This window comes from Coptis chinensis, chromosome 3 (assembly GCF_015680905.1).
Source record: "Coptis chinensis isolate HL-2020 chromosome 3, ASM1568090v1, whole genome shotgun sequence".
Taxonomy (NCBI): Eukaryota; Viridiplantae; Streptophyta; class Magnoliopsida; order Ranunculales; family Ranunculaceae; genus Coptis; species Coptis chinensis.
The window spans coordinates 44,158,656-44,185,311 of NC_141458.1; the positions used below are offsets into that span (position 1 = coordinate 44,158,656).

Below are 26,656 nucleotides of genomic sequence, written 5' to 3' on the forward strand. Positions count from 1 at the left end.
TCAATTTATAGGGTTCTTGACTCATTGTTGGAAAGATATAGCCGTTTTTTGGCCATTTTTTGCCCGTTGTTGTAATTGAGAGCACGCGGTTTTAGGAAAACCGTGCGGTTTTGGCAAAACCGCGTCATAGAAGCCCATTTAGCAGCCCAAGTCCACGCGGTTTTGGCAAAACCGCGCGGTGTTCCTAGCGTAATTGATTTGATACAGCATCAAACCTGGAACCAAATATTGGTCGATTTGGTGTTTGGTTTGATTTTTTTTGGTGTTTTCATCAACATGTAGCTCTCCTGAAGTTGAAAAAACACCAAATTTTTAATGGTTGATATCACTGCTAAAGATGCTCTAAAGCCATTTTTATTACTTTTGAATTTGTTTTTAATGGTTTTTAATGACTAAGTAGTATGATTATGTTTTTAAAGCCAAACAACCCACACATGGGTGTCAAGTGCAAGTTGTTCCGAATGGATAGAGGAGACGTTGTGGCTGAAGGGGTTTGGTTATCAGATAATCCCGACATCGTAGTGCAGGGAAAATAACTTGGGTCTGGTGCTTCTAAGATTGAGGTAAAAATTTTCAACGATCCTAAGGTGAAGTTATGGAGACCAAGCAATGGTCTCCATAACATTTGAAGATGCTCTAGGCTATTCCATTGCATGGCCTACTGACCATGTAATAAAAGAAGGTAATTTAGCTACTAATGATATCAAGATTTAGTCAATAATTTAGAGCTAATTTTTTCGTGCTGAGCATTCCTTTGTAATCATCTTTGTCCAGGAATCTAGGATTCACATCCTGCTGCGCAAGTTATTTTCAAGTTGGTATTTAATCATTTTTTTTTCTTCTCAAACTGCTTAAACCTTAAAAATTCCAAATTTTTGAGAATTTGAAGATCTGGGCTCATTTCAGTCACCAAGGTAATTGACTTGGTCTAGTTTTATATCCTTTTTTGACATGTGATTTTTTTATTATTAATAAGTTGTCCATTTCTTGTTTTTTTTACTTCTTCTTGAGTGAGTGTAGTGTTAGACTTAAGCCTCTTCTATTAACAAAGAGGTTATAACCTTTGTGCATTTTTTGCGTATGAGGGTTGCTTGACTGAGTTACTTATAGTCCAACGGATGTATAGGCCGGCTTTGATTGGTCAAAAGTTTCATAAAGAATTTGTAAAATCTTTACATGGGATGATCTATGAGAAAATCTCCCTTAAAATGCCTGTGCTGATGTTTGAGGTGTGGATAGCGAGGTAATCCCCACCTCCATTCCTTGATCTTAGGGGGCAAGCGCCAATATTTAGCTCAAAAGAAGTCTGTCTTAAATTGTATATTTCTATCGAGGTCTGCCTTAAGGCTCATCAGAATGTAAATGTCGACTACAAGTAAATAGTCAAATAGCTTACAATTAAAGACAACAGATTGGGATCCTTCGAAATGAACTTGGTCATATTCTGCTCTCATATTCGGAGCTGGTAGGAACCTGGACGTAATTCTATTTTGTATTCGGATCTGTTGGGTATTCTGTGGATCATAAACCAGTTGAATAGAAAAGCTGAAAACAAAAGAAGGGGTGGGCATTTCTGATTATTTTGATGGATTGTTATTTTCCATGGTTGGATGTGATGTTCATAGCATTTCTTTGAAGGGTGCTTTGATCACAGAAGGGACTTAACAGCTTGTGAAAACTTTAAGCCTACAGAAGGGCTTTCAGTAGCTATGGTGCTTCTATGATCAATAGTAAATATTCTTGGTGTGCTTCTGTAGTAACTGTGAATGTCTTGTGGCGGCAAGTCCTGAGTACATTCTGGTTTATTGTAGTAGTTCATACTGAAGGTTATATGAAGTTTTAAAATGCCTCTTGATCGCCTGCCTAATCTGGTCATTGCTATTTAACTGCTGCTGAATTGGGCTCCTTTAATAGTGCCTGTGCTGTTGTTTGAGTTAAGAATTTGTACTTTGCATTTGACTAATTATGGTTATTTAGTTAATAATGCAGCTTTTGCTTAGTTGCATTAGTAAAAATTCGATGTCACTATCTTTCTCTTCAAGTTCCTAGTATAGGAACCTGCTAGTGTAGTTTGTTTTACTATTGGAACTTGACTAGAGTTCTCATGGGATGCATTTGGGAGTATCATTGAACTGTCAGCACACAAGGCAGGGTATTGAAATAGTGAATCTTGTAATGCTCAGGCCACATAGTACAACTGTGCACCTTTGTCTGTGTCTTTAAATTGTACCAAGTAGGATTTTGTGATAGCCCGTCAGTTGTTTATTTTTTTGCCTAGCGTCGACTTGATTTTCATGTTGTCAAATTGTAAATTGTGTAGTGTTATGCTTAATCTCACAAGGCATGGTGGGATAGCTTGGTCCAGTTCTTAGAGGGAGAGAACTTAAATATCCTTCAATTGTACTTGACCTGTTATTCGTCTTCATTCTATTGGTCAAATGTTGTTGGCTGTCAATTGTCGCCAAGACTTTGAGCAGGGTATGTTCCATAGGTTTTTACACTTCAACTTATAAAAAGCAAGATTTGAGAAAATATTGGGTCTTGAAAGTTCAAAAGAATATGCATTTGTCCGTGTAACTTTGAATATAATTGTTTAGCTTCGAGACTTTGTAAGAGGTTTGATGATGTATTGAATATAATTGTTTAGCTTCGAGACATATTGTAGTGACTACATGCTTTGGAGTACTATATGAAACTTCGAGACATATTGTTTAGCTTTTTGTGTACTAATGTATTTCATTATAAGTATTTAGTTTATTTGCCTCGCACTCTAAACTGATTTTCTTTTGGCACGCAGCCCCTTGCTGCATACAGAAGGGGCTAAAAAATACAACACGATTGAGCTGTGAGCTGTTGAAAACATATGGTGGCTTATCTTATGTAAGATCTGACCTACTAACTTTGAATTGTAGCTCTTGACTTGTATTGTGCTAGTGAGTTCTCGATTCACCACACCATTTTTTGCAATATAAATTGGGTTTGGAATGGATAAAGTGTGTTCCTGGATGGGAACACTTAAAAGGTGTTCCAATACTTTAAAATCGCTCCTTTTAATAAAATGAACTGATTTTGGTTTGGGTGAGACTTCGAACACTAGACCAATCTCCCTAAAGGAGCCAACAGTTAACCAACTCGCAATTATTTTTATAGTTCTAAAATGAACGATTAAAAATTAACACTTACAATTAGCGGGAACACTTCAAACAACCGTTCAGCTCCAACTCTTCATTTTATTTTCTATTTTTTTTTTACTAAAACTAGGGTTCCAGATTGCTCCAACTTTTCTCGTGGACGCATCCTCATTTCTCGATCTCACTTTTAACTTGGTCAATCAGGTAACATTTCTATCAATCTCACTCTTAATATTTCAAGCGATCTCACTCTTTATTAATTTGATTAATTTCGAAATCAAACTAACTCAAATCACTTAATTAATTGTTTCTTCAATTCATAAATCAAAATTGTTTGATTCATTCAAGTTCGCTTCATTGATAACTTTGATGTTTCGATGAAATATTTTTTAGCAATTTTTCTATAAGATTGCTCTATATTTTGAATCTGAATTAACTGAGGTGTTTTAATGTTCTTTGAATTGGTTACTTAAAATGTGTTTGTTGTTAATTAATGTGATGTTAATTGAACTATTTAGTTACTTCAAACATTTTTTGCTTGACTTGATATTTGAATACTTTGTGCTTCATTATATAGAAAGAGAGAAAAAAAAAAAAAATGCAACAATGCTTGTATTTAGGTGGTACAAAAATAGGTTATGGTTACAAATTAGTCTTTTCGACATTTAGGGCTTTCTAATTTCAAGTTCCATTTTCAGAATGTCAGCCCTGCTTGACAAATTTTGGATGTCCAAACCTAGGGGCATTGATGAGTATATAAAAAGAGTAGAATTGTTTATTAGGTTTACAAACTATAAGAGTGAACCAGAAAGCTTGTTCTCGTGTCCATGTTTGAAGTGTAGAAATGGGCATGGGAAGATCCCTCTTGGTATGGTTCATTATCACCTGTTGCATCATGGTATAATATAGAATACCTTTTTTTCCCCCCTATTTGGTTTGAAAGCCTACTCATGTTTTTTATGTTCAATTTGAAGGAGCTTTTGATGGATGTGAGGGATAAACTTCTTTTTGAGCCAGAATATGCTGGTAATGTGAGGGAAAAGGTCCCACCTAAATCTTCTCTTCGTATTCTGTGGTCTTGGGTGCCTGCTGCTCTCTGCCTTCTTCAAGAGGTACTTCTATATAGTACATAAATTTGTGAATGAATTATGACAGAAAAAATTCACTTTTGTTTTCTATACTTTCTCTATCTAATATAGAGACTTAATTTGTGTCACACTTTTCTTGTTATTAAATCATTAACATACTTTGACGACACCAGCACATGCAACCCTGTCTTTGTCATGTAGCTCCAGACAACAATATCTTCTGTCACCTTGATGTCATCTCTCTTTTGATTTAGATCCTTCAGTCAGAGGTAGTCATTCATGCTGAGTTGTGTAATATAATATTTCAATTGCATTTACAGGCTGGAGAAGAGAATTTGGTTTTGGAAATTGGTTGTGCAGCTCTGCAACATCCTGATGCTAACCCATTTACTCAGCGATTGTCTTCTCTCCATGGCGCTAGCCGAGGTTAGACACGTTAATAAGAGATTAGTTCTTACAAGCTCTGTTGATGGTATGTAAGTTAATAGAAAATTTCGATTGTTTTTTGTTTTATTTCTCTCCACTAGAAATGTGGCAGCCAGGGAGATGGAAGGTTTATTCTATTTTCTGATGTGAAATAAAATTTTCTAGTTTAACACTTCACAGATTTATGGGAAGTATAATGATCAATGGATAATTTGGTTCCATGTTTATTCGTGTTTTATTTGTAATATGTCTGGACTTTTTATTTGAGCAGGAGAAGGAACTTATCCAGAGGCACAACGTATGGCTCAATGAAGAGTTGACGGTTAAAGTAACTGAGACAATCGAACTGCGTAGAAGACATGCTGAAGTTGAGGAAGACTTGTCAATAAACTTGCAGATGTAAGACTTCCTTTACTTTGCCTAACATTTTATTCTGGGCAGAAGTTCTGTTTGGTGATTTGTCATTTCTAATGGTCTTTAGGTTGAGAAACAATTTAATGAATGTTCAAGATCTCTGAGGTGGAACAAAGAGAGAGTGAAGGAGCTTGAAGAGAAGCACGCTTCTCTGCTGAAATTTCAACTGTGAGTTCTGGTGTAATTTTCATTTTTATTTGAATGTAGGTTCCTAAGACCATCAATATATATACTAACCCCTTGATTTTCAATATTTTTTTCTAAATAAACCTTGAACTGCAATTTCTCTGAGTCAGTTTTTTTCCTATTTTTTCTTTTGCAAAGGTTACCAAGCTTGTTGAGTTGTACAAAGATAGTTCTGAGGAATGGTCAAGGAAAGCAGGAGAGCTTGAGGGTGTGATCAAGGCTTTAGAAGTAAGATTGTTTATACATGTACTTTCACATCCTATTTGGTTGGTTGTTTGTGTTTTATTACTTCCTTCTCGTTTATTCCAGATGCATTTGAGCCAACTCGAGAGTGATTACAAAGAGAAACTTCAGAAGGAAGAATCTGCTAGAAAGATGCATGAATTAAATTCGAGCTTCAATCTCAAAACAACTTCAAAATGGCAGACAGCGGCAAGGCAGTTACGAACCGAACAAGGAAGTTCATGACCAACCGCCTTCTTTCCAGGAAGCAGTTCGTAAGTAGTCCCCCCACTAACTATATAATCAAACCCTAACTAATTAATTATTATTGATGTTTTTTTTTGTTAGGTTATTGATGTTCTTCACCCTGGAAGACCAAATGTTTCCAAGGTAATAATATTATTTTATTAACTCATTTGCATTTGTTAATTAGATCTATTGTTACTTTTTTTTGAGTCTGGGTTGGTTTTGTGTGGTGTAAAGGCGGAGCTGAAGGAGAAGCTGTCTAAGATATATGAAGTGAAGGATCCAAATTTGATCTTTGTTTTCAAGTTTAGGACTCATTTTGGTGGTGGAAAGTCAACCTGGCTTTGGTTTGATTTATGACTCTCGCTAACAGCATTAAAGTTTGAGCCCAAGTATAGGCTCATCAGGGGTAAGTTAAAGTTTGTTTTTTTTTTTTGTTTTTTTTATTTGCATTGTTTAATTTCTGTTGCTTTTTGAGTTATGTGTCGCTTTGATATATCTTGTGTTGCCATACTTGCTTATAGTGATTTGCTTTAGCTACCTATTATATTATATTAGAAATTGTAATGCTATGTACTGCTTATGCATGTATACCCATTTTCCATTGAGTAATATCAATGAAGTTGTTATGAGGGTTAAAATGTTACATTTTAGTGTTTATATTCTTTTTTTTTGTGAAAAAAATAGTTTTTAAGGTGTTTATGAGTTATGACACTGCATCTAACTCATACTGTCAAAATGGATTGTGGTGACTAGAACAACTTATTTTATGGCAAGTTTTCACATAATGAATGTGCTTTTTGTCTCCTTTGCTCATGCAATCTTCTTTTTTACATGCTTATGGTTTTAAAATTGTGGAAGTAAGTTCTGTTGAAAAATGATTTCTATTTTTGCTGTGTGTTTGTTGACTATTGTTTTATTGCTTGTTTTCTTTCATGTTTGTCCCCTGACGCGCTCTGTGTTTACATGCTATGCTATTGCATATAATCTAGGGTGAACTAGTATTACCCCCCCACTAGATGAGCCAATTAGGATTTCCCCCCCACTAGATGGGAAATTAGGGTCTCCCCCCTAAATACACACAAAAAAATTTCGGTCAACCCACTTTGACTTTTTTTTTGTGTGTATTTAGGGGGGAGACCCTAATTTCCCATCTAGTGGGGGGGAAATCCTAATTGGCTCATCTAGTGGGGTAATACTAGTTAACCCTATAATCTAATTGTATTTTTTTACATTATGCTGACAAATATAATTGCGTTCAATGCCACCTGACATAGTAAATGTCTTTGTACAAACGCAACTTTGTCATTGTTCTTGGTCATTTTTTTTTCAAAGCACAATTGCTGGGAGCCTCAATGTTTGTGTAGAATTGTGCCAATATATTATCTATGTCTATTTTTGGGTTCTAATTCCATGCCAAGGGGCTTTTATTCTATGTTAGGCGACCCAGAATAAAATTCTAATTGTATAGTACTCATCAGGAAAAAGAAAATCATTATTAGTTTCTGGTCCGTGTGTGTCCGATCATGAGTCAGGTCACCGCTCTCAGTCACAGTAGTGTCTCTTGGTAGGTTTGGACCCATTTTATTCTCCTGTCTGGGTGTGATTTGGGTTTGAAGAACAAGTAGGTAACATATCTAGTAACGTACCTTTTTTGGCGTTTCTCCAAGAGTTGCCAAGCCGTGGAATGATATTCCTTATGCGATCATGTACTATCAGAGTAAGATTTCAGACTGAAATGCTAAATACTTTTGTATAAACTCTGAGCGTTTCAGCATAGAGGTTCTAACTACTGCTTTAGCTTATTAGTTGCAATTAGGCTCGATGCTCTGCCTTGCAGCCTCGTAAAGTTACTGGGTCAGAACTAAGGTTACCAGCCTAGTGTCATGTTCTTGTTCAACAAGTTTCTAATGATTCTCAATGGGGCTCCTATTTAAACTACATGTCGCATTTGTCTAATAGCTGAATTATTAAGTTTTCATGAAGCTCTGGTATTTATTTCCAACTCATGTATTCAGGTACATACATACAAATGGACCCGGGCGATGGTGGAAGAAAAATCTTCTGATAAAACAGCTGAGAAAGCAGTGTCAGCAGCAGATTCAGCTGGGACTTCTTTGGCTTCAGTTGGATCTCAAGGGGATCAGGTCTGTCAATCTAATTTAAAACTAATCTGGTAGTTTAAAATGCCTGAAGTAGTTTATACTGATGAAATAAATGAGATCAAAATATTTCTCACATTGGAATGTAGTCCAAAAGTACCACTCTTCCTCTTTTTGACATTCTGAAATTCAGGAAAGTAATCGGAGTTTACATCCAATGTAAATGAATCAAACAGACATCAGATTTTCTTTACGCTAAAAATGTTATATAAAAGTCCAAAAATGCATTACTTATTTGAGTTCTTTCTTATTATCAAACTCATATCTCGACCTCGTTTATAATCAATTAACGTTTTTTCCTCTGCATCTGCTTCATTTCAATGGTCAGGAGAAACCCTAGAAGCCCAGTTATGTTCAAGTTTCTGTGGCGACATGTGCACATCTGATTGGATTGGAGGATGAAATCAAGACACTTAATGATCATGTAAAGACATTGAATGAAGAAGTTGATATTTTGAATGAAAAACTATCGTCTGCTCATTCTGAGATAGATGCTATTAAGGAAACTGTTGTAAAGCAGCACACAAAAGTTGCTGAAGAAGCTGTTTCAGGAATATGCTTTTGTAGCATGTGTTTTGTTTGTAATTACTTTAGATAAATAACTCAATATAGTTAGGATTTATGTGTTTTCTTTCAATTTATGTCTTTTGTTAAGGTTATACTTTGTGTTAATGTTGGGCTTTTTTGTAACATTTGTCCGAGTAACACAGGTATCATAGTTTGGCATTGAGTGTAATTTGGAACGTTTCTAAAACCCACCCAGGCACTCAGCATCACTTTTTTATTTTAGTTCGAATGCTCCATTTGGAACGCATGGAAAGTGTTCCAAAATTTTCATTTGGAACGCTTAAAGAGTGTTCCACCCCTTAAATTTGAAACAGCTGTGGTATGTCACGGGAGAGCTGCAGTCCGTTCCAAGACTTTAAACAAGAACGCACCAAATGTGTTCAATCATTTTAGGAACGCAGTAAACAGGGACGCGTAGCATCTATTCCAAATCTGTTCAGGAACAGATTACAACCGTTCCAGATCAGAAAAAATGGTGTAGTGATTTGAGGTAGCCTAGCTGCTGTCCAGGTAGCCTCCTCACCTTGTCGCCTTGCTAGGATCTCTAAATCTAGGTTTATGGCCAAGAAAATTCCAGAACTGTTGCCAATGCACTATATGACTTTAGCTTAAAACTTTTGTCTACTTACTAGATTTAATTCAAGTGTATTATTTGCAAGAGAACTCTTAGCTAGAAGGTTAACTTTGTAAATAGTTTCACTAGACTTGTTTTCATTACCTACCTCAGTTTCTGGTTTAACGACCTTATTAAGTTAGTTTTGTAAGCCTTATTCATCATCTTTTTAGTAATATAATCTTTATCAAGTTGGTTTCTTTCTAAGTTACGTCATTGGGGCAAGTTTTGTTTCATCCCTTATAAGATATTGTGCGTAAGGAACTAAGAGACTAGTATAAGAGACTAATATGTGTTAGTGTGTTATCTTTGGTTGCATGGGTCTACGCTTACAACGTTTTCATTATTGTTTATAGGAAAGGTGACATTCACAGTAGGTTGACGAGTCACAAGTGCATAATCAAGATGTCATATAGAAGAGTGAAAGACTACATGCTTTGGAGATATCGAATCATAGCTTGCAAGGTGTTGTAAAAATTGTACTTAAAATAGTTATGTCGGAGAAGATAAGATCTTCATTCCGATCGTAAAGGATTGCTTACTCGAATAATTATTTAGCTTGTACTTAGGTGGTGTGGATTTATTTATACTTAAGTTTTACTTTCTTAAGTTGTTTATATGATACTTTGAAGTTCTAGACTTGAGTTGTAATTATTTAATGAAGTGTTGTTTGACTATCAATTGTTCCAAGTGATGATGATACATTGTGGAGTAAAAAAGGTACATGTAATTAGATGCGTGCACCCTGGTGACCCACATATAAAAGGGCAAGAGAAACCATTTTTTATACAATGAAAATTAAGTTAGTAACGGATAATGTGTCGTTAGCAAAAGAAAATCAAAGTGGCGTTTATATCCGTTACTAACAGGAGGATAAACAAATTTGGTAACCGTTACTAATAAATTCTAATCCGTTATGTATCCGTTCACGGAAATTAATTTCGCTGACACTTTATAATCGTTAGTAAATTTTGTAACGGATAATAAGTATTACAGATATCCATTACTAATATTAGTCACGCTTTTGTGTCAATACAAGATAACCGTTACTAGTATTTTTTTGTAACGGATGTTATCCGTTACAAATAGTCTGTTATGGTGTGGTTACTTTTTTTGCACGCAAATAAGGAGTTTTATTAGAAAGAAAAAGAAATGAGGTACATCACTTTACAACCGAATTTACTCAAACCTATAATAAGTCCTAAAAGGACTCTCAATACTTGTTACAAAGTCGCCTACTCAAACCCCATGAGATGTCTCCTACGGCATTGAAGAGCCGCTTCCCTTCCAATCTTTGAGTCAAATTAAAATTGTACCCTCTCCAGATAGCGATATGTGAGACTTTCAGCTCTTTGTAAGTTCTTGGTTGCATGCTTCCAACGGGCTCTAAGCGGCCATGGTATGTCATTCCCTCGAGAATGCCGTGGACGCCCGCTGTGAATCTGCCTCTATCCATATTCCCCGTTCCAGTTCATGTCTTTAGCTTTCCTGCTTTAGTAGACAATAGCCTGCGCCTTTTCACCTTGAAAGAGGTAACATCACGAGCCCAACCAAGAACCCCCATGATTGCCAAGTCCTTTGTTTCTGAAAATTACGCCCGGCACCCCCTCTAGATGGTACTCCAAGAACCGGACCCGTCGTTGTTGCATTTAATGACCGAGCCCAGTGGTGGATACCAATGCACTTCTTTGATACCTTGGGGGGGGTGCCTTTGCTCTTCACTTGAGTCTGCTGCGAGAATTGGAGGTCCCGACACCATTGTACATTACGCCGCCTTTGAAAGCCAGGATGTGTCACTCGATTCCACACGCGCATGTAGACTTCTTCATATAACAAAAGTTAATTGGCAAATCTTGAAGTGGATTTTGTTGCGAAGTTTTCCAGATTTGTACCATCGGATGAACAACAAAACAGATTCCGAGGATCTCTTGATGATGGGGCTTCGACCTTTGGCGAGCCACATAAGGGTCATGAAAGTGAATTCGATGGGATGCGGTTCAAACGAACCGGCTGACCCAAGCCCGTAGCTCTTTAGTTGTCGATGCGGTCCATAGCATATCTTTGGACCGACTCCCTCTTCTTCGTATGACACCTCGAGTGCCAGTTTAACCCCGCTTTTCATGATGATGTCATCTGTTGGGAGAGCTTTTCCGATGAGCTTCCAAGCTAGACTAGCGGCCGCGGATGAATGTGGAAATGCCTGACCTTCCCCGTGCCATGTGATTTTAGATTTCTTCTTTCTAATCATGTCGAAAGCCGACGAATCAGAGATTTTCCACCGCTGTTTCCAGGTTTCCATATCCTTAAGTCCTCTTCCCCCTTTGGGTGCTAGACTTGAAAGGTCCATCCCCTAACCCTATTGAACACATTGATGATCGAAAGCGGGGAATGCGCCAAAGAGTTACCTTCAATGACATCCGCTACTGATAGCTTTGAAACCTGGTTCACTTTGTGGCGTTAGCTCCATGATGGATTGTCCATTAAATTATCCTCCACAAATCCACTTTGTCCATTGCCCGATGACCCCAGCCGGTGTAGGGGATTTGATGTCTTGAGTGCGACCTTTAGCCCCGCTAAACCGAAGAGGGGCTTATGGTAAGTGAGGAAGCTTCCGTTCTTCTTCCCGTGAACTTCATGGTCATGAACTTACTCCATCATCTTGCTTACATACGTAAAGCTCCGTGGCCGGTTTGAAGAGCGGTGCTTTGTTCGGCTTCTTCCGGCCTTTTTGATGCCTAGCCCTCCCTCGGCTTTGGGTTTGCGGACATCCTCCCACTTTAGAGTGATTTCTTTCCTTTTTGTGGGATCTCCCCGACCATATGAAGTTCGAATGGCCTCATTTCCTTCTTTCATGCTCTTTGCCGCCATTTTGTACCTGTACCATGTGTTGTGTATTGGCATGCTTGAAAGGATAGATTGGGCTATTACAATTCTTCCCCTCCTGAAAGCATTCGCACGACCCATCCGGATCTTTCTTTTTTATTTTATCCACTAAGGATTGAGTGAATCTTCTAGTAACTTTACCCTTGAAGAGCGCACACCCAAATATGATTCCAAGAACTCCCCTCTTTTGATTCTAAAGAATTCCTCCATTTTCCTTTTCCGCAACCGTCATGCTACCCATGTAAAGCTTGCTTTTTGTCGTCGTTGAAAAATTGCCCCAAGCATGTTGATAAGACTTAAGGCCGACCATAGTCTTCTAAGTCCCCGATGCCCAAGCTAAGAAAGAGAAAATCATTCCGCGAAAAGGAGGTGGGTAGGTCCATGGGTGTTGCCTACCTCGACCATATGCTTAACCTGCCTGAACTGAACATGTGGTTTATGCCGAGGCCGAGCACATCTTCGCCAAATCGAACGAAATGGGGACATGAGGGTCTCCTCGACGTAACCCTCTCGTGTGCAGCAAAAACCCACAAGGACCTCCATTTATCATCACCCGAAATCATAAGCATTTGTTTAGGATCTTGGAGATCCAAATACCACAAGTCTTGGAGAAGCCGAACCTTTGCATTACTAGAATAAGAAATTCCCAACTCAAAGTGTCAAAAGCTTGCACAATATCAAGCTTTAGGCTGATGTTGCCACCCTCCTCTTGTGGTCCAATTCATTAATCATTTCGAGGCGAGACGGATGCCCGTGTTACTATTTCTGCCTTTGATGAAGCCTAGGCTGCTCACAACTAATCAACTTATTTGCCATGAGGTTAGTTCTTAATGACAAAATCTTAGTGATAATTTTAAAAAGAAATTGTTGAGGCATATAGTATGGTAATGATTAACTTCTTGAAAGCATGCTTAATCTTAGGGATAAGGACTAGGAAGTTGGAATTCATACCCTTTGGGAGCTTGGTATTCCTGAAGAAGGAAATAATTGCCTTGGAAACATCTAGGCCCACAATGCTCCAAAAAGTTTGAAAAAATATTCCTTGAAACCCATCCGGCCCAGGTGAGCTGCTAGAATCCATGCTAAACACAGCGTCTTTCACTTCTGCTTCTGTGGGGAGATTAGTGAGCTTTGTTCTCGCTCTTCCGATATGAGCTTGGGAATCGGATCTAGAAGTTGCTCATTGTATTGAACCCTAATGTGCCCGGTACTTGCTTTGGAAGGTTGAGACCACATGTTGCTTAATCATCGCTGTTGTTGTTTCTGCATAGTACCATCACCTTTCTTAATCTCCATAATCAAAGAATTGTTCAACCTCGGCTTTTGTGAATTGCATGAAAGTAAGAAGTATTTCGTCCCCTTCAAAAGTTTCCTCGATTCTTGCTTTCTCGTCTCCATTGCTTTCCCGATTCCAAGTCCATCGCCTTGTTGAGTTCCCGCTCCTTTTCAAACCACGCGGTCTTTGTAGAGCTACATTAAAGGGGTGCTCTTTTCTTGTTCGGGACTGCTCGATTCTGCCTCGCTTTGCTTTTTCCTTATTTTCAGATTCCCAAAAAACACTTCCCGACCCACTTGCTTGAGTGCCAACTTGAGTCGCTTTCCGGTTTTCATCACTTTTCTTATTGAACATCCTCTAAAGGTTCTTCCCGGCCGCAGCGACTCATGCCTTCAACCCTTCATGGTTGATCCAAATCCTCTTTGAACCGGAAAGGGAATGTTTGTGGGTTTGGTAATAGAGGTGAAGCCACCCAACCACCGGGCGAAAGGATCCGAGAATTTTCTTTCAGAATTTTGCTCTTCCACCCGGCTACCAGCCTCCATCCATTGTTGATTCACTAGCATTCTCACAATCTTCGGAGCATTCTTCTCCCCTATTCTCTTTGTTGCACCAAGAGAACTTGTAGCCAAGGTTAGTGGAGTCAAGCAAAGCATTCTTATTAATGAATTGACGAATTCATTGACCGCCATTGGCATGGTGAGCCTCGCCCTCCTTTCTTTCGTGGTAACAATATTGAAATCGGCAACCACTACCCGTGCCCCTACATTCATTCCCGTCGAGTATTCAGTTCATCCCCCGAGGGCTCTCCGTTGTACATAAGGAGATCTTGCATGCACCGATTGAAACAAAGGCCTCCCCGACGCTTGACCATAATCATTGATGCCAAGCCCAAAAGACTAACATTCAGACCTTTTCTCCAAAAAGACCCGTGATATTCCCGGTTACGTTTGGTATGTTATTATGCAGAAAGTACTCATTAAACCCCATCCTACCACAAACTCCGGAGTCGTAGGGGTGGTTCGGTAAGTGGTTCTCGCTAGACGAGTATGTCCGCTTATTCGGTTATGATGTCTTTAAAGGTAAGTGATAGATTTCTTTTTTTCACTCCCCTTATATTCCGGAAGCTTATATTCATTGAAAAGATTTGAGGCTACTTTGCCCCGGTGGAGAGGAGGGGGAAGCCCATCCATTTGGACTTGTCTGTACTTCTTCTTAGGAGTTTGCCATTCTCCTTCCTTTGCCGTGCTTTCCTCATCTAGCTCCTTCGCCATGTCCGCCCCCCATTCCGCTTTCGATAAGTAGTCAGCCAAAGAAGGACTTGAAACATGTTCTCGCGATGCTTGAGATCTCCTTGTCGCTTCACTAGGAATAGCCGAAAGCCTTTGTAGCTGAATTACAACCTTCCCCGAGTTATACATCGCGAAAGCCGTGGACCTCTCCTTCCTCGACCGGGCTAGACCGCCCTCACTCAGCAAGCTCCTGCATTTTGTCCTCCTCCGATTCTCCCCAACCACCCGATTGCCTCTATCGTAGCAGCTGCCGCCTTCAATGAAGAAGTATCATTATAGGCCCCGCCATTGTTATCCACTAACTCCGAAGCTTGTGTCATGAAAGACCTCAATCAAGGTCGATTATTGTTGTGCATGCCTTTGAGGATCCTTTGTGCCACGGACCAGCTTGAGGGTATCCTTGTTCCCCGCTTTCCTTTTGTTTTATTTTTCCTTTCCTCGAAGTTCTTCGCTGGTCCGAAGCTCTGCAGCTTTCCTTGCCTGTGCTTCCGGGTGTGGTTTCAGGACTTCCTTCTTTTCTCCCCGCCGCCGCACGATCGAAAGATTCGCCATGATGGCCCTACCACTTTGCAATGGGGGCAGAATTTGGGCAGCTTTTCCCACATCCAAGATCTGCAAGAAGGTCTTTCCTTCCTCCTCCTAAACTCTGCGCTCATGGGATTGGTTTTGGCCGATCAATCTCAATCAAAACCGACGCGATAGGGCTTCAAAGTCCCCTGCTCAGCTGTATGCTTATCCACCCCCATCGGGGACCCTGTGGCTCGGGCCATGGACATGGTGGGATCTCAGAGTCCCCAATATTGCTGGCCGGTTTTGGGAACTTTTACCCCAAACAAATGCCGCGGGAGGTTCGCTATTAGCTGGATCAAAGTCCGAGTCCATCTTAGTGAGTCGAAGAATTTGCTCTCCCAAATTTCTATATGGTCCCTCCCTCCGCATCGCTCCAGAATCTTCTTCACATACCAACCTTATACTGGCAAAGTATCCCTTCCCAATGGCACTAGTTTCCAATCCCCTTGTGGCTTACAGGTCAAGTGCAATTTTTTAACTTCTTCAAGCTTGATTTTGTTAAAATCTAGTCTACCAACGAGGCTGAATTGCGCATCGCCTCTTTCAACCGCTTTAGCTTAGCTAAGGATTGACGGCATGTTGCCTTTCATTTCTGGTCTTTGGAGGTCGGGAACATTTATTTGCGTGTGGCTGGTCTCCGCATCTTTGTCCGCAAAAGGAGACCGTTTAGCGTAACGCTGCTTCATTCCTCGCTCGATGTGCCATGTGGTAAAGTTAATCAATGGTAGTGCTGCGCCTTTTCCCTGGTTCACTTCTGCCGAAAGCTTGATATTATCTTGTGAAGCCTTACAAGGGTTTTTCCACCATGAGATCCATGATATAAGTTTCTTTTCTCAGCTAGTGAGAGAGGGAGAATCAACTCCACTGCATCTTTCGTAACTCACATCGTTAAACACCTGCAAACAATGGTGTGGTTACTTTGGGACCTAACTTGAGCACAATGACTTGGTTTTGACATTTGCTCAAGAACAATTATGCTCTAGGAACATCAATCCGCTTTGAGGACTCATCTTTATCCTGACTCCCCATCCTTGTCACATGGATCTCAAAACTTCCTAAAACTAACATGAAACGCTTAATGGGCTAACAATGTCAACAATTCAATAAGTCCATCTTTAAATGGGCCATCTTCAAATCTCATGGGCTCGGGCTCATATTAGGGCTCCTCGCTAAGATCCTTATTTCCTACAAAAATAAAAACGCTATAATTCTAATTTTGATCGAGGTAATATCTTTCCAATTCAAATACAATAATACTATGACTTTAATCAAATGGTTTGCCGAGTCAAATTTGTTGAGTGTCCAAATCAAAGATGCATTCTTTTAATTTTATTTAGTTATTGGTAAATAAGGCAAGGTTTAGGTAGATGGACTACATAAATGCTTTTACAAACCAAAGATCACATCGTCAATAAGTTTATGCAACTAATACAAGTTACCTCGATCTTTCTCATCTATTAAAGATCCGAACCTATTCATTTATCGTAGACTTTAACATCTTTCTCGACTCTTTGCGAGAAGCTTTTACGGGCGCATTTGTTAAAGTGCATCTCTATTCGTTGTTAATTGTTATTGACGCTTACACATGCTTCCAAAGAAAGACATTACTTTTATTAAGGCATAATCATTTGATCGTAACCCCTTACTTGCTATCTTATTCATTTTTATTTGGCAGGAAAAACTATACAGTGGGGTGTTGCCATATCCCTGCTACAGTCAACTCGTCCCTTTGGTGTGTTTTCTAGCCTTAATTTGCTTTTCTATTCTTGATCAAAATTTCATTTTGTTTTACACAAATTGGGTGACAATAGTTTTACATAGTGATTATTTCGGCAACCGTATCGTTATATGTGAATATTGTAGGGTATGTGACTTTGATTGCTAAATATTGATTAATGAGTTGGAGTTGAGATTGGTTAATTTTTTTATCAAAGGTAAAGAGGGAATTGGGTGGTTCTCAAAAATTGAAAGGTTCTCCTTTAGGAATGTCGACTCCTTTGGTAATTGAAGAGGAGTACTTGTTTAATGGATGAAGTTTTGTGGGGTTCTTAGAGGCTTCAAATATTTTCTTTGACCCCCGAAATTGGTTTTGTCGTCATTGTTTATAGGTTGCTAAAGATCTATTGAGGCAGCTCTACCACCAAGGTATTGAATGTGCATGAATAAAATCACTATCTTGTTGCAGTCATGACGGAAAACAGATCAATGCTATTGTAAATTCTCAATGCTCATGATGGGGCTGCATTTCCAACCCGACAATCAGCTTACTTGTAGCTCTAATAAGACTTACGGTTTAAGAATTGAAAACCGATTTTGGAAGGTGAAGACTTCTAAGGTTAGAACTTCTCTCATTCAGTCTCCAAGAATCGTAATTTGGCTTGACTCATTTATTTGAATAAGTAGGGGGACTTTTATTTCAATTGTATTGTTAGTCTTTCATAGTTTTGTTCTGATTTTTCTTTGTTATGTGATGCATGAGTTCCAATTGATAACCTGTCAAAGTTTGAGAAGGGAGTGGAATATGTATAGTATGTTGTAGTAAATGTGCGTAAAACAGTGTAATGAAAATGAAAAATCAGCATTGCTAGAAGAAGCTACTGCTGATTTTAGATCCAGTGTTGTTGTTGAACATTCTTATGAGAGCGTCTTTCAAGTTCTGAATCATTCAAGTTAGTTATCGTACCTTTTAATTATTTTATTTGCTCTCGTCCCTTGCTCTTTTGTTTTCTTATCTATTTTATAATCTCAACTTTACTTTTCACGAGATGATGTGATAATGAAAAACAGTTGGAGATGATTCAACTGCCTTGCCGTTCCTTTACCATATACCGAGCAGAGTAGTAATGCTCCTAGCCTCCTACTAAGAAACCGGATTCGATTCGGTGGGTTCGAGTAAACAAATGGTTGTACCTTCTATAATATTCCATGAAGAAGATGAAGATGATGGGGATAAAGATAAGAAAATGAGGCCCTTGGTTCCTATTGATTACTCAACGGAGGAACTGCAAGATGTCCAAACTCCCAGTTCCAGGACACCACCACCTAATTTGGTTGTGGCATTAGAGTTTGCCAAAGCGCATTTCAAATGTTAACCCAAAAGAACGAAATGAAGCTGAAAGGGACAGAAGTAGACGAGCTAGTGACAGTTCAAGCCAGCGTGAGTGAGATCACAATGATGAGGCCAGACATCGTCCGAGGGATGACTACAAGGAGAAGATAACTAACCGTGACAGGGAGAGTGAACGTGTTAAGACACAAGATAACAAAAACCTTTTGGATGCAAAGCAGTTGATTGACATGATTCCTAAGACAATGGAGGAGCTGTTCTCATATGAGATAAACTAGGCAGTGTACGACAAGGTACGAGGAACATTCATATGATGTTATTTACTTATTTTCATATGTTGTTTTTTTATTAAATACGTTTCAAAACTGTTAAACACAATACACACACACACACACACACACTAAATTTTGGGCTTGTCTTTCCCTATTTTAATGCTCGATAATGGAATTTACCCACTTTGCATACAAATGTTATTATTCTAGCATTCGGTAATTGCTCTTTTAGTTAGCTTAGCTAGTATGCATTGTAGCTAAGCAACTCGAATTGAGTCCAGTTTGCTCTGGAATGAACAAAACCTTTTCTTTGTCGAGTTAAAATCATTGCTCGGTTTTCTTTGAATCCTAGGAGGGATTCTTTCTAAGTCGGATGACCTAACGGAAGGGAAGGCGTTCACCAAAGTGCGTTTAACTATGTGGCCCCGATCATTGAGTTAATATTTGATATGTCCTTGAGTCCAACGAGGCTAAAGAGTTAGAAGTCTTAGACTCCAAGAGCAATGCATATCTAGTATAATAGGTTTACGCTTCTACTTATCCGTTGTTTTATCCGCTCTTTCCTTTGAATCGACTAGCTAGGTCTGTTCCTAGTAGCTAGATATCTAGGTATCAAGTAAGTTCTATAGTCTTAGACTCATGAGACGAATCTGAGATTGGATAGGCTTCCTCGCCTAGGTGGTGGATGGAAAGAATCCTCGTCAAAGCGAAAGGAAAGGCAAAGTAAGCCCGAAATGAGCATAACTTCTTGTAAGTGTAATTCACAAAGGTGCTTCGGACATCCCACAAAGTATCTCATTGTTCCTTTGTGGTAATGGTTGAAAAAACTTTTATTGTCATCTTTTTTTTAGTCATTACTCTTTTGTTAGGCAAATGGGACTCGAGCCCCGGCGTCGATATATATGATATGTTGCACATTTGAATATATTGCCATCCCGATCATTGAGTTATTTTTTTTTGAGCATGTTGAATTACTTGACATCCTAATAAGAAACTTTTTTGGATGATTGATAATTCTTTGAAACAATCGCATTGCTATTAACTTAAATTACGGTTTAATAGTAACAATTTGTTGTGAAGATGAAGGTTTGAATTTGGAAAGTGATGTTGATGAGCGGTTTGGTTTATATTCCTTTCACTAAAGCTATATGCATTAGCATTGAAGGCCCTTGAGATGAAGGTGAGTTTATTTTACTCATTATCTTATGATTTTCTTTTAGTAATGCTTATAACTTTGAATGGTATTTATAGTCATTACAATTGATTGTCAATTGTAAAAACACAGTTGCGTTGGATTGACTACTTATGTTATTTATAGTCAATTGAATGGTATTTATAGTTTGTTATATATGAACTTAAAAAGTGTTAAGATCGAATAGGGAGAACCTTTGCGCTGGACTGACTACTTATATGTCTTTGCCATTTGCACAAGATATAAGATTAGATGAACTCTTACTTCACTAAAACACAATCGAGCTTGTGTTATTTCACTAAAAACACAGTTGCTTGTGTGTTATTATGATTAAACCTGAAAATTTATGCCTCATACCCATACTAAAAGCAAAGTATCTTAGCTAATTATACTAACATCTATGTTAATGTCTAAATGAATGCATGTGTACAAATTCTCATAATATGGGTTTCTTAAAGTCGATAAGTTTTTATCCTACTAATGTTATATATCCTAGTTCATTATCACTTCTCGGCACCTTAAATGTATGTTTACTTCATAGGTGATAATTGAGACTCTAAGGATGGGGAACTACAGAGTTAATGTGCAAGGCCATGAAGATGTGGAGATAAGGGGTGGACTATTTTCATATATTTTAAGTTCAGGTTTGAAAAATCTTTGTTTCTTTTTCTCGTGTAACTTGTGGTTTATTGTGCTTACCAATACTTCAATGCATTCACCAGTGTAAATAAATTGTGAAACATTATGACATTGCCTTTGACACCGGTTTTTGTTGCGTTTTCAAACCTAGAAGTTTTATGTTTAGTATGTTTTGACTATCTTTAGTGTAAAAATATGTTGGAACTAAACTATCTCTTGTTATAATTTAAATAGATCAGTCTATCTAAACTCTGTTAAATGAAACAGGCAAAGCATATGGCATTGGTTTGTCTCGCCTTGAAGAATGGAGGTGGTCTATATCGCAACAACTTGGACACTTTCTAATAAGACTTTCTTTTTATGTAGCTAGTTGTAAACACAATGTAATGTAGCATAGTACTTTCGCTTGGAAATTATAAGTATTTATTCTACAAGTGACTTCATAAATTTTGAAAGGGATGGAATGAATACTATATATTCTTGAATGGGATTGATGGTGTAATTTTGTATTCTATAGAGTGGACCCCGGTGTTTTAAATGAGTTCTTTTACGAGGGGTGCAAGACTGTAAAGGTCACAACAACCAATAATTTTTTTTTTCCTAAAATATATTTTTTCGGCCAAAAGCGATGTCACAAAATTTGTGATGCCTAACATTTTGTGACACCATTTTGACATCACAAATATTTGTGGCGTCATTTTTATACTCGGTGACGCCAAAATGGCGTCACAAAAATAATTGACGTCAAATTGTGACACCATATTTGTGGCGCCAAAATAATGTCACTAAAATTATTTGTGGCGCCATTTTGGCGTCACAAAAACTTTATTTTAATTAGTGTATAGTTATATTTGGCTGAAAAAGATCATTGAGCTTGATTAGTTTAAAATATCATTCTGATATTTTTGTGTAGACAATGCATACAAATGTCTTTGTACACTCATGTGGGCTTAACAATGTCAACACCCAATATGTCCATCTTTAAATGGCCATCTTCAGGTCATGGGCTCAGGCTTTGATTGGGCTCTGACCAAGATCATATCCTTATTTACTACAAAAATAAAAACTTTCTAATACTAATTCTGCAGGTAATATCTATCCAATTCACAACATAGAGAAAAACAATATAATCAATCAATGAAAAAAAAAACAAAAACAAAACACTTGAATTTAAACCCAAAACCATATTTGAGGATTTGAAGTTTCTTTTTCATGATTTAACATTTGTAAATTGATTATTGTCCACATCATGATAAAATGAAGATGGGAGCGAGGATCTATGGTACAAATTCACTACACCATAACAGTTTTTTTGTGACACCGGGGTTTTTTTTTTTCATAAGTGGCGTAAAATGGCGTCGATGGAATTTTGTGACACTAATTTGGCGTCACTTATAAAAAACTTCGTCACTAATAATTCCAAAATTATCCGAATTAATCTATTTTAAATTAAATAAACCAAAGTGACGGCTCATAGGCGTCACAAATCTGTAATAAAAATATTGAAAAGAAAAGCAACCCGTGGAAACCCAACTCTCACACGAACTGATCTCTCTCTCCCACTTTTTCTTCTCTACCACCCAACCTAAATCACGAAACCCTAACTCTGAAAGTCGAATCAGTCCCTCGAATTGTTCTCTCTCCTCTCTTCTCACTACATCCTTTCTTTACAATTAAATCCCTAAGTCTCTCATTTGTTCTCCCGAATGATGGAGGCATCGAGGAAGCAGACGACCCGGTCTATTCCCTTGATTATATTTTTTGCTTGGCAGATTCGAGTGTTAGTTCTTTTCTTCCCTTTTTCATTCAATCAACTATCAATTTTTCATAAAATTTTGCTTTTTTGATAACTTCTTTCTCCCTTTTTTTTAAAGTTCAATATTGTAGGTTTAGGTCACTTGGGGAGTTTAATTAGACTGAGTTCTAATTTCATTGATGCTGTAGAAAAGAGAAGGCTCAAGGAGAAATAAATAAGCTGGAGGAAAAGCTTTGCTTTGGGTAAAAATACTGCCTACTCCATGCATATGCTCTTTACTTTGTCAATTCGACCCCTCAAAACTATAAATAGACGAGACAATCTCATTTGAAAGCATCTGAGCATTGGAACTGAATAAAATGTTTACTCAGGCAAAGTGCATGTGGTCGTTCTAGTTAACTTCTGTATACATTACTATTGAGTTGAATTGTGTTTGTATATTATGCATCTACCATGGCTACCTGTAATAAGTTAATAACACTCGTTGCTATGGCTTTTTATTGTGCCTTGGAATATAATTCTTGTACGGCTACCTGGTTAACCTGTTTGAGAAGTGTTCTTGAATATTTCAACAATGTTCGGATATTATTTTGTTGACAGTTTGGCGTACATAGTAATTTAAAGTGTTTAGACAGTGAAATTTTGACTTTGCTTGGAAAGTATTTTGGGAAATGCTTATTGGACCTGTTCTTAACAAAGATAAACAATCAATGCTTACAGAAACCAGGTTATATATATTCGCTTTTGATGCCTCGAGTATTATGAGCATTAGAAATTGGGGTTAGTTTTTATTTGGGGTGCTGGAATGGGTTTATAATTTGTTCATGTGTTTCAATACCCTTCCATAGGTTTTTGCTTGCACATGGAAGTCGATCGAAGTTTTACCCTGGTCAAGCTAAGTAAATCAGCAAGATCTGTTTTTTAAGTTTATTACATGTTTTGCTTTTCACTTAGTTGACATTTACAAAAGTTTTTTTTTTCATCCCTTTTTGGTATGTGAGATAGACTAGATATATTACATGGAGAACAAAGCCTACACCTCTTGTACATACTGACTTTTTAGAGTGGTCGATTGTTTAACAATGACTAATCAACTTGTCATTCTTTTATGAGTAACATTGTTGGTATAGGAATAGATCATAGGAATTTGGGACTGCATACCATTTGTTAGTTTGTTTGTCTTAGTGTTGAATAATGAGCTTTTCCTTTATTTTTGTTGTTGTGACTGTTTGGTCTTGAGAAGTAACTAGTATGTTGAGTTGGTCATTCTTTATTATGATAATCGATAATCATAAGAAGAAATTGGCAAGTGGTTAGGTTCTAGGTTAAGCAATGACTAGTGATACTTTGAGAACTTTCCATGGACACCTTTATTAATTTTTTATTTGGTCCTAGAATTTTTGTCGTCATTGTCTTGCCACATAAAATGTGGGGTAGCCTAAGACTGAAGTCCAAGTGATCTTGTGATTTTGTGAAGCAAGTGTATTTCGAATAGATCATTGAATTCATGAGCTTTACAATCCAAATTAGTGAGAATGTGAGATAGATTTGAAAACCAGATTGAGAGCTCCCACTACAGACTTTTAGACGATATCTTAAATCCATTTGTGTTTCTTCTCCATCTCTTTGCATCAAATGTTTGGGGTGTCCTTGATTTGATGCCTTCAAAGAAATCAATATCTCACAATAACCAAATCAGTTTTTTTCTTTGAGGACCAATGAGTGTGTCCAGTGGTTTTTCTTGCTGCCAAAGCGAGGTGAGCAATATGACTATTTTGTTATCGTTTATAAGTTTTTCAAACTCTTGTATTCCTTCATTTCAACTTGTTTATTTTACCATTGAACAATCACATGTGCTTGTTGGTTATAATTAATTAAGACTCGTGGTTGCGCATTAATTTTAAACTATTAACACTTTTGTGGGAAATTCAGAAACTTGGAGACATATAAGCTAATTAAGCCATTGTACACTAAAGAATATTATAATAGGGAGACATCTAAACTATTAACCCTGTTGCTGCTTGACCATTTGGTATCTTCCGACTTGCTCTTCAACAACAACTTTACTTGTCGGTTCAAAATTTATCTCCTTCATACCAAATCGTTTCATTAGTATATGTGGTGTGAGTGTGGGATGGCAGGTGGTGGTAGTGTGGTGTATGTGAGAGTGTGTGCAGGTGATAGTGTGTGCAAGTGTTAGTGTGGTGAGTGTGTGTGGAGGTGCTAGTGTGTGAGTGTGGTGTTGTTGCTACTGGTGGAGTGTGCTGGGTGCCTGCTTGTTGCTGCTGCCACTGGGTGCCTGCTTGTTGCTGCTGCCACTGGTGCCTGCTGCTGCTGGTGTCGCTGCTGCCATGGACCTGCTGCTGCTGGTGTCGCTGCTGCCATGAACTGATTTTTGGTGACAATGGTCATGGAGGGAGGAAAATTAGCACACACACACCTATTTAATACCCGTGTGTCTGTGTGTTGTCCTTCACGGTAGTTTTAAATATAGAGGGGAAGGGGGGGAGGGGGGGTCAGATGCATTTTGTCTGAAGGAAAAAAAATAAGCATGATGTACAACCGAAGAAGTCGTTGGTATGATTATGTGAGACTGGGAACAGATATTGGTAGTGGGAAGGAAAGAACTTAAACAAACTCACACATTAACCAACGAATATTGATTTAACGCCTTAAAGGAGTTAAAGGTACTAAGTATGCTTCATGTATATACATAAAAGTGGTACAATTCTCACATGTATCTTGACACAGAAGATGATAAATTGTACTTTTGGTTTCTTTTGTGAGCATACTATGTACTGTGTTAACATTTGAATTACTTAAGCGTCCAAACTCCAATTCATGCAGGGGATGTTTTCTACACAAATTGGGATGATGTTCTCATTGGGGCTACTGCAGTTGTTTCAACTATTGGAGGTTTTGGTAATGAGGAGCAGATGAAGAGGATAAATGGCGAGGCAAACGTTTTGGCAGTAGACGCTGCAAAGGAGTATGGTACAACACTGACTATTGCACACCTGTTTATGTGGTTATTGTTATGACTGTAGGCTTCTTTTCTCCATTTCCTATGATTAGTGATTTATCCTTCACTGTAGTCTTATTGTTATGCATGTTGCCTCATTTTTTTGTGGAGTTAATGAGCTCTTTTGACATAAGATCGAAATATGCTTGTAGATGTGTACAAACATGTAAATTAATATTTGTTTATTCATGATATAATTAATTATGAGTCACAACTTATTATCATTGACCAATGAGTCTGAGAAAGGACGAACATTGCTTAGTGAGAAGGCCACCTATGCGTTAATACACACTGCTCTTGTTTGGTAAGTAGTAGCAATTTGTATTTCTCTCTTGGTGTGCTCTATGGATTAAACATTATTTTGTGTCATAGGGGTTCCCAAATTCATATTGATCTCTGCACTGATTACAACCTACCTTCATTTCTACTTTCATCCGGATACTTCACTGGGAAGAGGAAAGTCGAAGCGAGAGGTTCTCTCCAAATACCGAACTTCGGGTAATGTATAATGTTTGTCATTTAATCATTATTTTTCAGTCTGATACAATTCGTTACACTCTTTGCGATAACTACATCCACTGAAAGGACAATATTGTTGTTGGCTCACATCGCATCCATAGACCTGCTGGTGCTTGCTGCTGGTGGTGGGGTCGCTGTTGGTGCCCTTGATGTTTAGTTCTTCTGTGAAGGGCTAAGTATCAAAAGCCTTTGGTACTTAAGTCATGATGGCCTTACTGTTTCTGGCAACCGTTTCCGCAGAGTACGCGATGTGGATCTGAAGCACGATTTCATCTTTATTGTAAGTGTTTTTGGTCTCTCTCTCTCTCTCTCTCTCTCTCTCTCTCTCTCAGTTGTGTTTCAAGCATCTCTAAGCAGAATATTACACAGCTATAAGTTTCTTCTCATATGTTTCTCCTTGTTTTTACCTTTTTTGTACAGGAATTTAGTGATCCGCACAATGCTAATGATGCAAGATATAGCTTAAATGGTCGGCAATTTCGGCAATTTGATGGAAGTCTCATAGTTTGGAAACTTGGAAACTTTCTATCAAGATTTTATTTCTAGCTAGTTGTAAGCACAATGTAATGTACTTTTTGTATTGTATTTTTCTTTTGAAAAATGTAAGTACTTAGTGTTTGTGTTTGTGCTAGTGACTAGAGAACTTTAAAAGTGATAGAATGAATGTTATATTCTTGAATGAGAATGATGGTGTATTTGTGTATTTTATGGAGCTATTTGTTTTTTAAATGTGTCGTCTTGGTTTATAGATGTGTATAGATGGCCAGTTCTACAGGGTGTATGTATGAGAGCAAATTATTATTATTATTTTTTTAAAATCTAAAATTAGATTAGTGATGCCAAAATGACGTCACAAATATTTGTGACGCCAAAACGATGTCACAAATTTGTAACGCTATTTTAGCGTCACTATTTTTTGTGACGTCAAAAAGCCGTCACAAATTTGTGACGCCAATTTGGCGTCACTATTTTTTGTGACGCTATTTTGGCGTCACAAATATTTGTGACGTCAAAATGACATCACAAAATTTGTGGCTTTTGACGTCACAAAAAATAGTGAATGACAAAATGGCGTCACAAAAATAAATGACGCCAAATTGTGACACCATATTT

The 26,656-nt window shown here is 37.9% G+C and overlaps 1 protein-coding gene and 3 long non-coding RNA genes across 13 annotated transcripts; all 4 read left to right on the forward strand.

Moving 5' to 3' along the window:
* Positions 1-210: 210 nt before the first annotated feature.
* On the forward strand, positions 211-5,666 carry LOC147509740 (plastid division protein CDP1, chloroplastic-like). Of its 9 annotated transcripts, XM_086601968.1 has the most exons (11): positions 212-682; positions 775-914; positions 2,798-2,880; positions 3,262-3,335; positions 3,830-4,029; positions 4,106-4,243; positions 4,540-4,645; positions 4,917-5,044; positions 5,127-5,227; positions 5,384-5,473; positions 5,555-5,666. In XM_086601968.1, exons 5-8 carry the CDS (start codon positions 3,976-3,978, stop codon positions 4,955-4,957), a joined length of 339 nt encoding a protein of 112 aa, XP_086458094.1. In that variant the 5' UTR covers positions 212-682; positions 775-914; positions 2,798-2,880; positions 3,262-3,335; positions 3,830-3,975; the 3' UTR covers positions 4,958-5,044; positions 5,127-5,227; positions 5,384-5,473; positions 5,555-5,666. The 9 variants fall into 9 exon arrangements, with proteins under 9 accessions (XP_086458095.1, XP_086458094.1, XP_086458100.1 ...); XM_086601967.1 differs by having other exon boundaries at positions 249-682; positions 775-2,880; XM_086601969.1 differs by lacking the exons at positions 2,798-2,880; positions 3,262-3,335 and having other exon boundaries at positions 211-682.
* Positions 5,667-7,763: 2,097 nt separating this feature from the next.
* Positions 7,764-8,512, forward strand: LOC147509741 (uncharacterized). Its single transcript, XR_015216627.1, has 2 exons — positions 7,764-7,860; positions 8,204-8,512. It is a non-coding gene; the product is annotated as an uncharacterized LOC147509741 (long non-coding RNA).
* A 13,223-nt stretch (positions 8,513-21,735) lies between these two features.
* On the forward strand, positions 21,736-25,492 carry LOC147509742 (uncharacterized). Of its 2 annotated transcripts, XR_015218599.1 has the most exons (4): positions 21,745-22,026; positions 22,121-22,244; positions 24,850-25,328; positions 25,397-25,492. It is a non-coding gene; the product is annotated as an uncharacterized LOC147509742 (long non-coding RNA). The 2 variants fall into 2 exon arrangements; XR_015218598.1 differs by lacking the exon at positions 25,397-25,492 and having other exon boundaries at positions 21,736-22,026; positions 24,850-25,390.
* Positions 25,493-25,595: 103 nt separating this feature from the next.
* Positions 25,596-26,291, forward strand: LOC147509743 (uncharacterized). Its single transcript, XR_015216628.1, has 2 exons — positions 25,596-25,823; positions 25,964-26,291. It is a non-coding gene; the product is annotated as an uncharacterized LOC147509743 (long non-coding RNA).
* Positions 26,292-26,656: the final 365 nt, after the last annotated feature.

Excerpts from the sequence above, each read along its gene's own strand:
- LOC147509740 (XM_086601969.1), top strand. The coding sequence starts at position 3,976 with ATGGGCATGGGAAGATCCCTCTTGGTATGGTTCATTATCACCTGTTGC. Across the intron at positions 4,030-4,105 it reads TTATCACCTGTTGCATCATG|GAGCTTTTGATGGATGTGAG; the intron begins GTATAATATAGA and ends TTCAATTTGAAG. Across the intron at positions 4,646-4,916 it reads TCTCCATGGCGCTAGCCGAG|GAGAAGGAACTTATCCAGAG; the intron begins GTTAGACACGTT and ends TTATTTGAGCAG.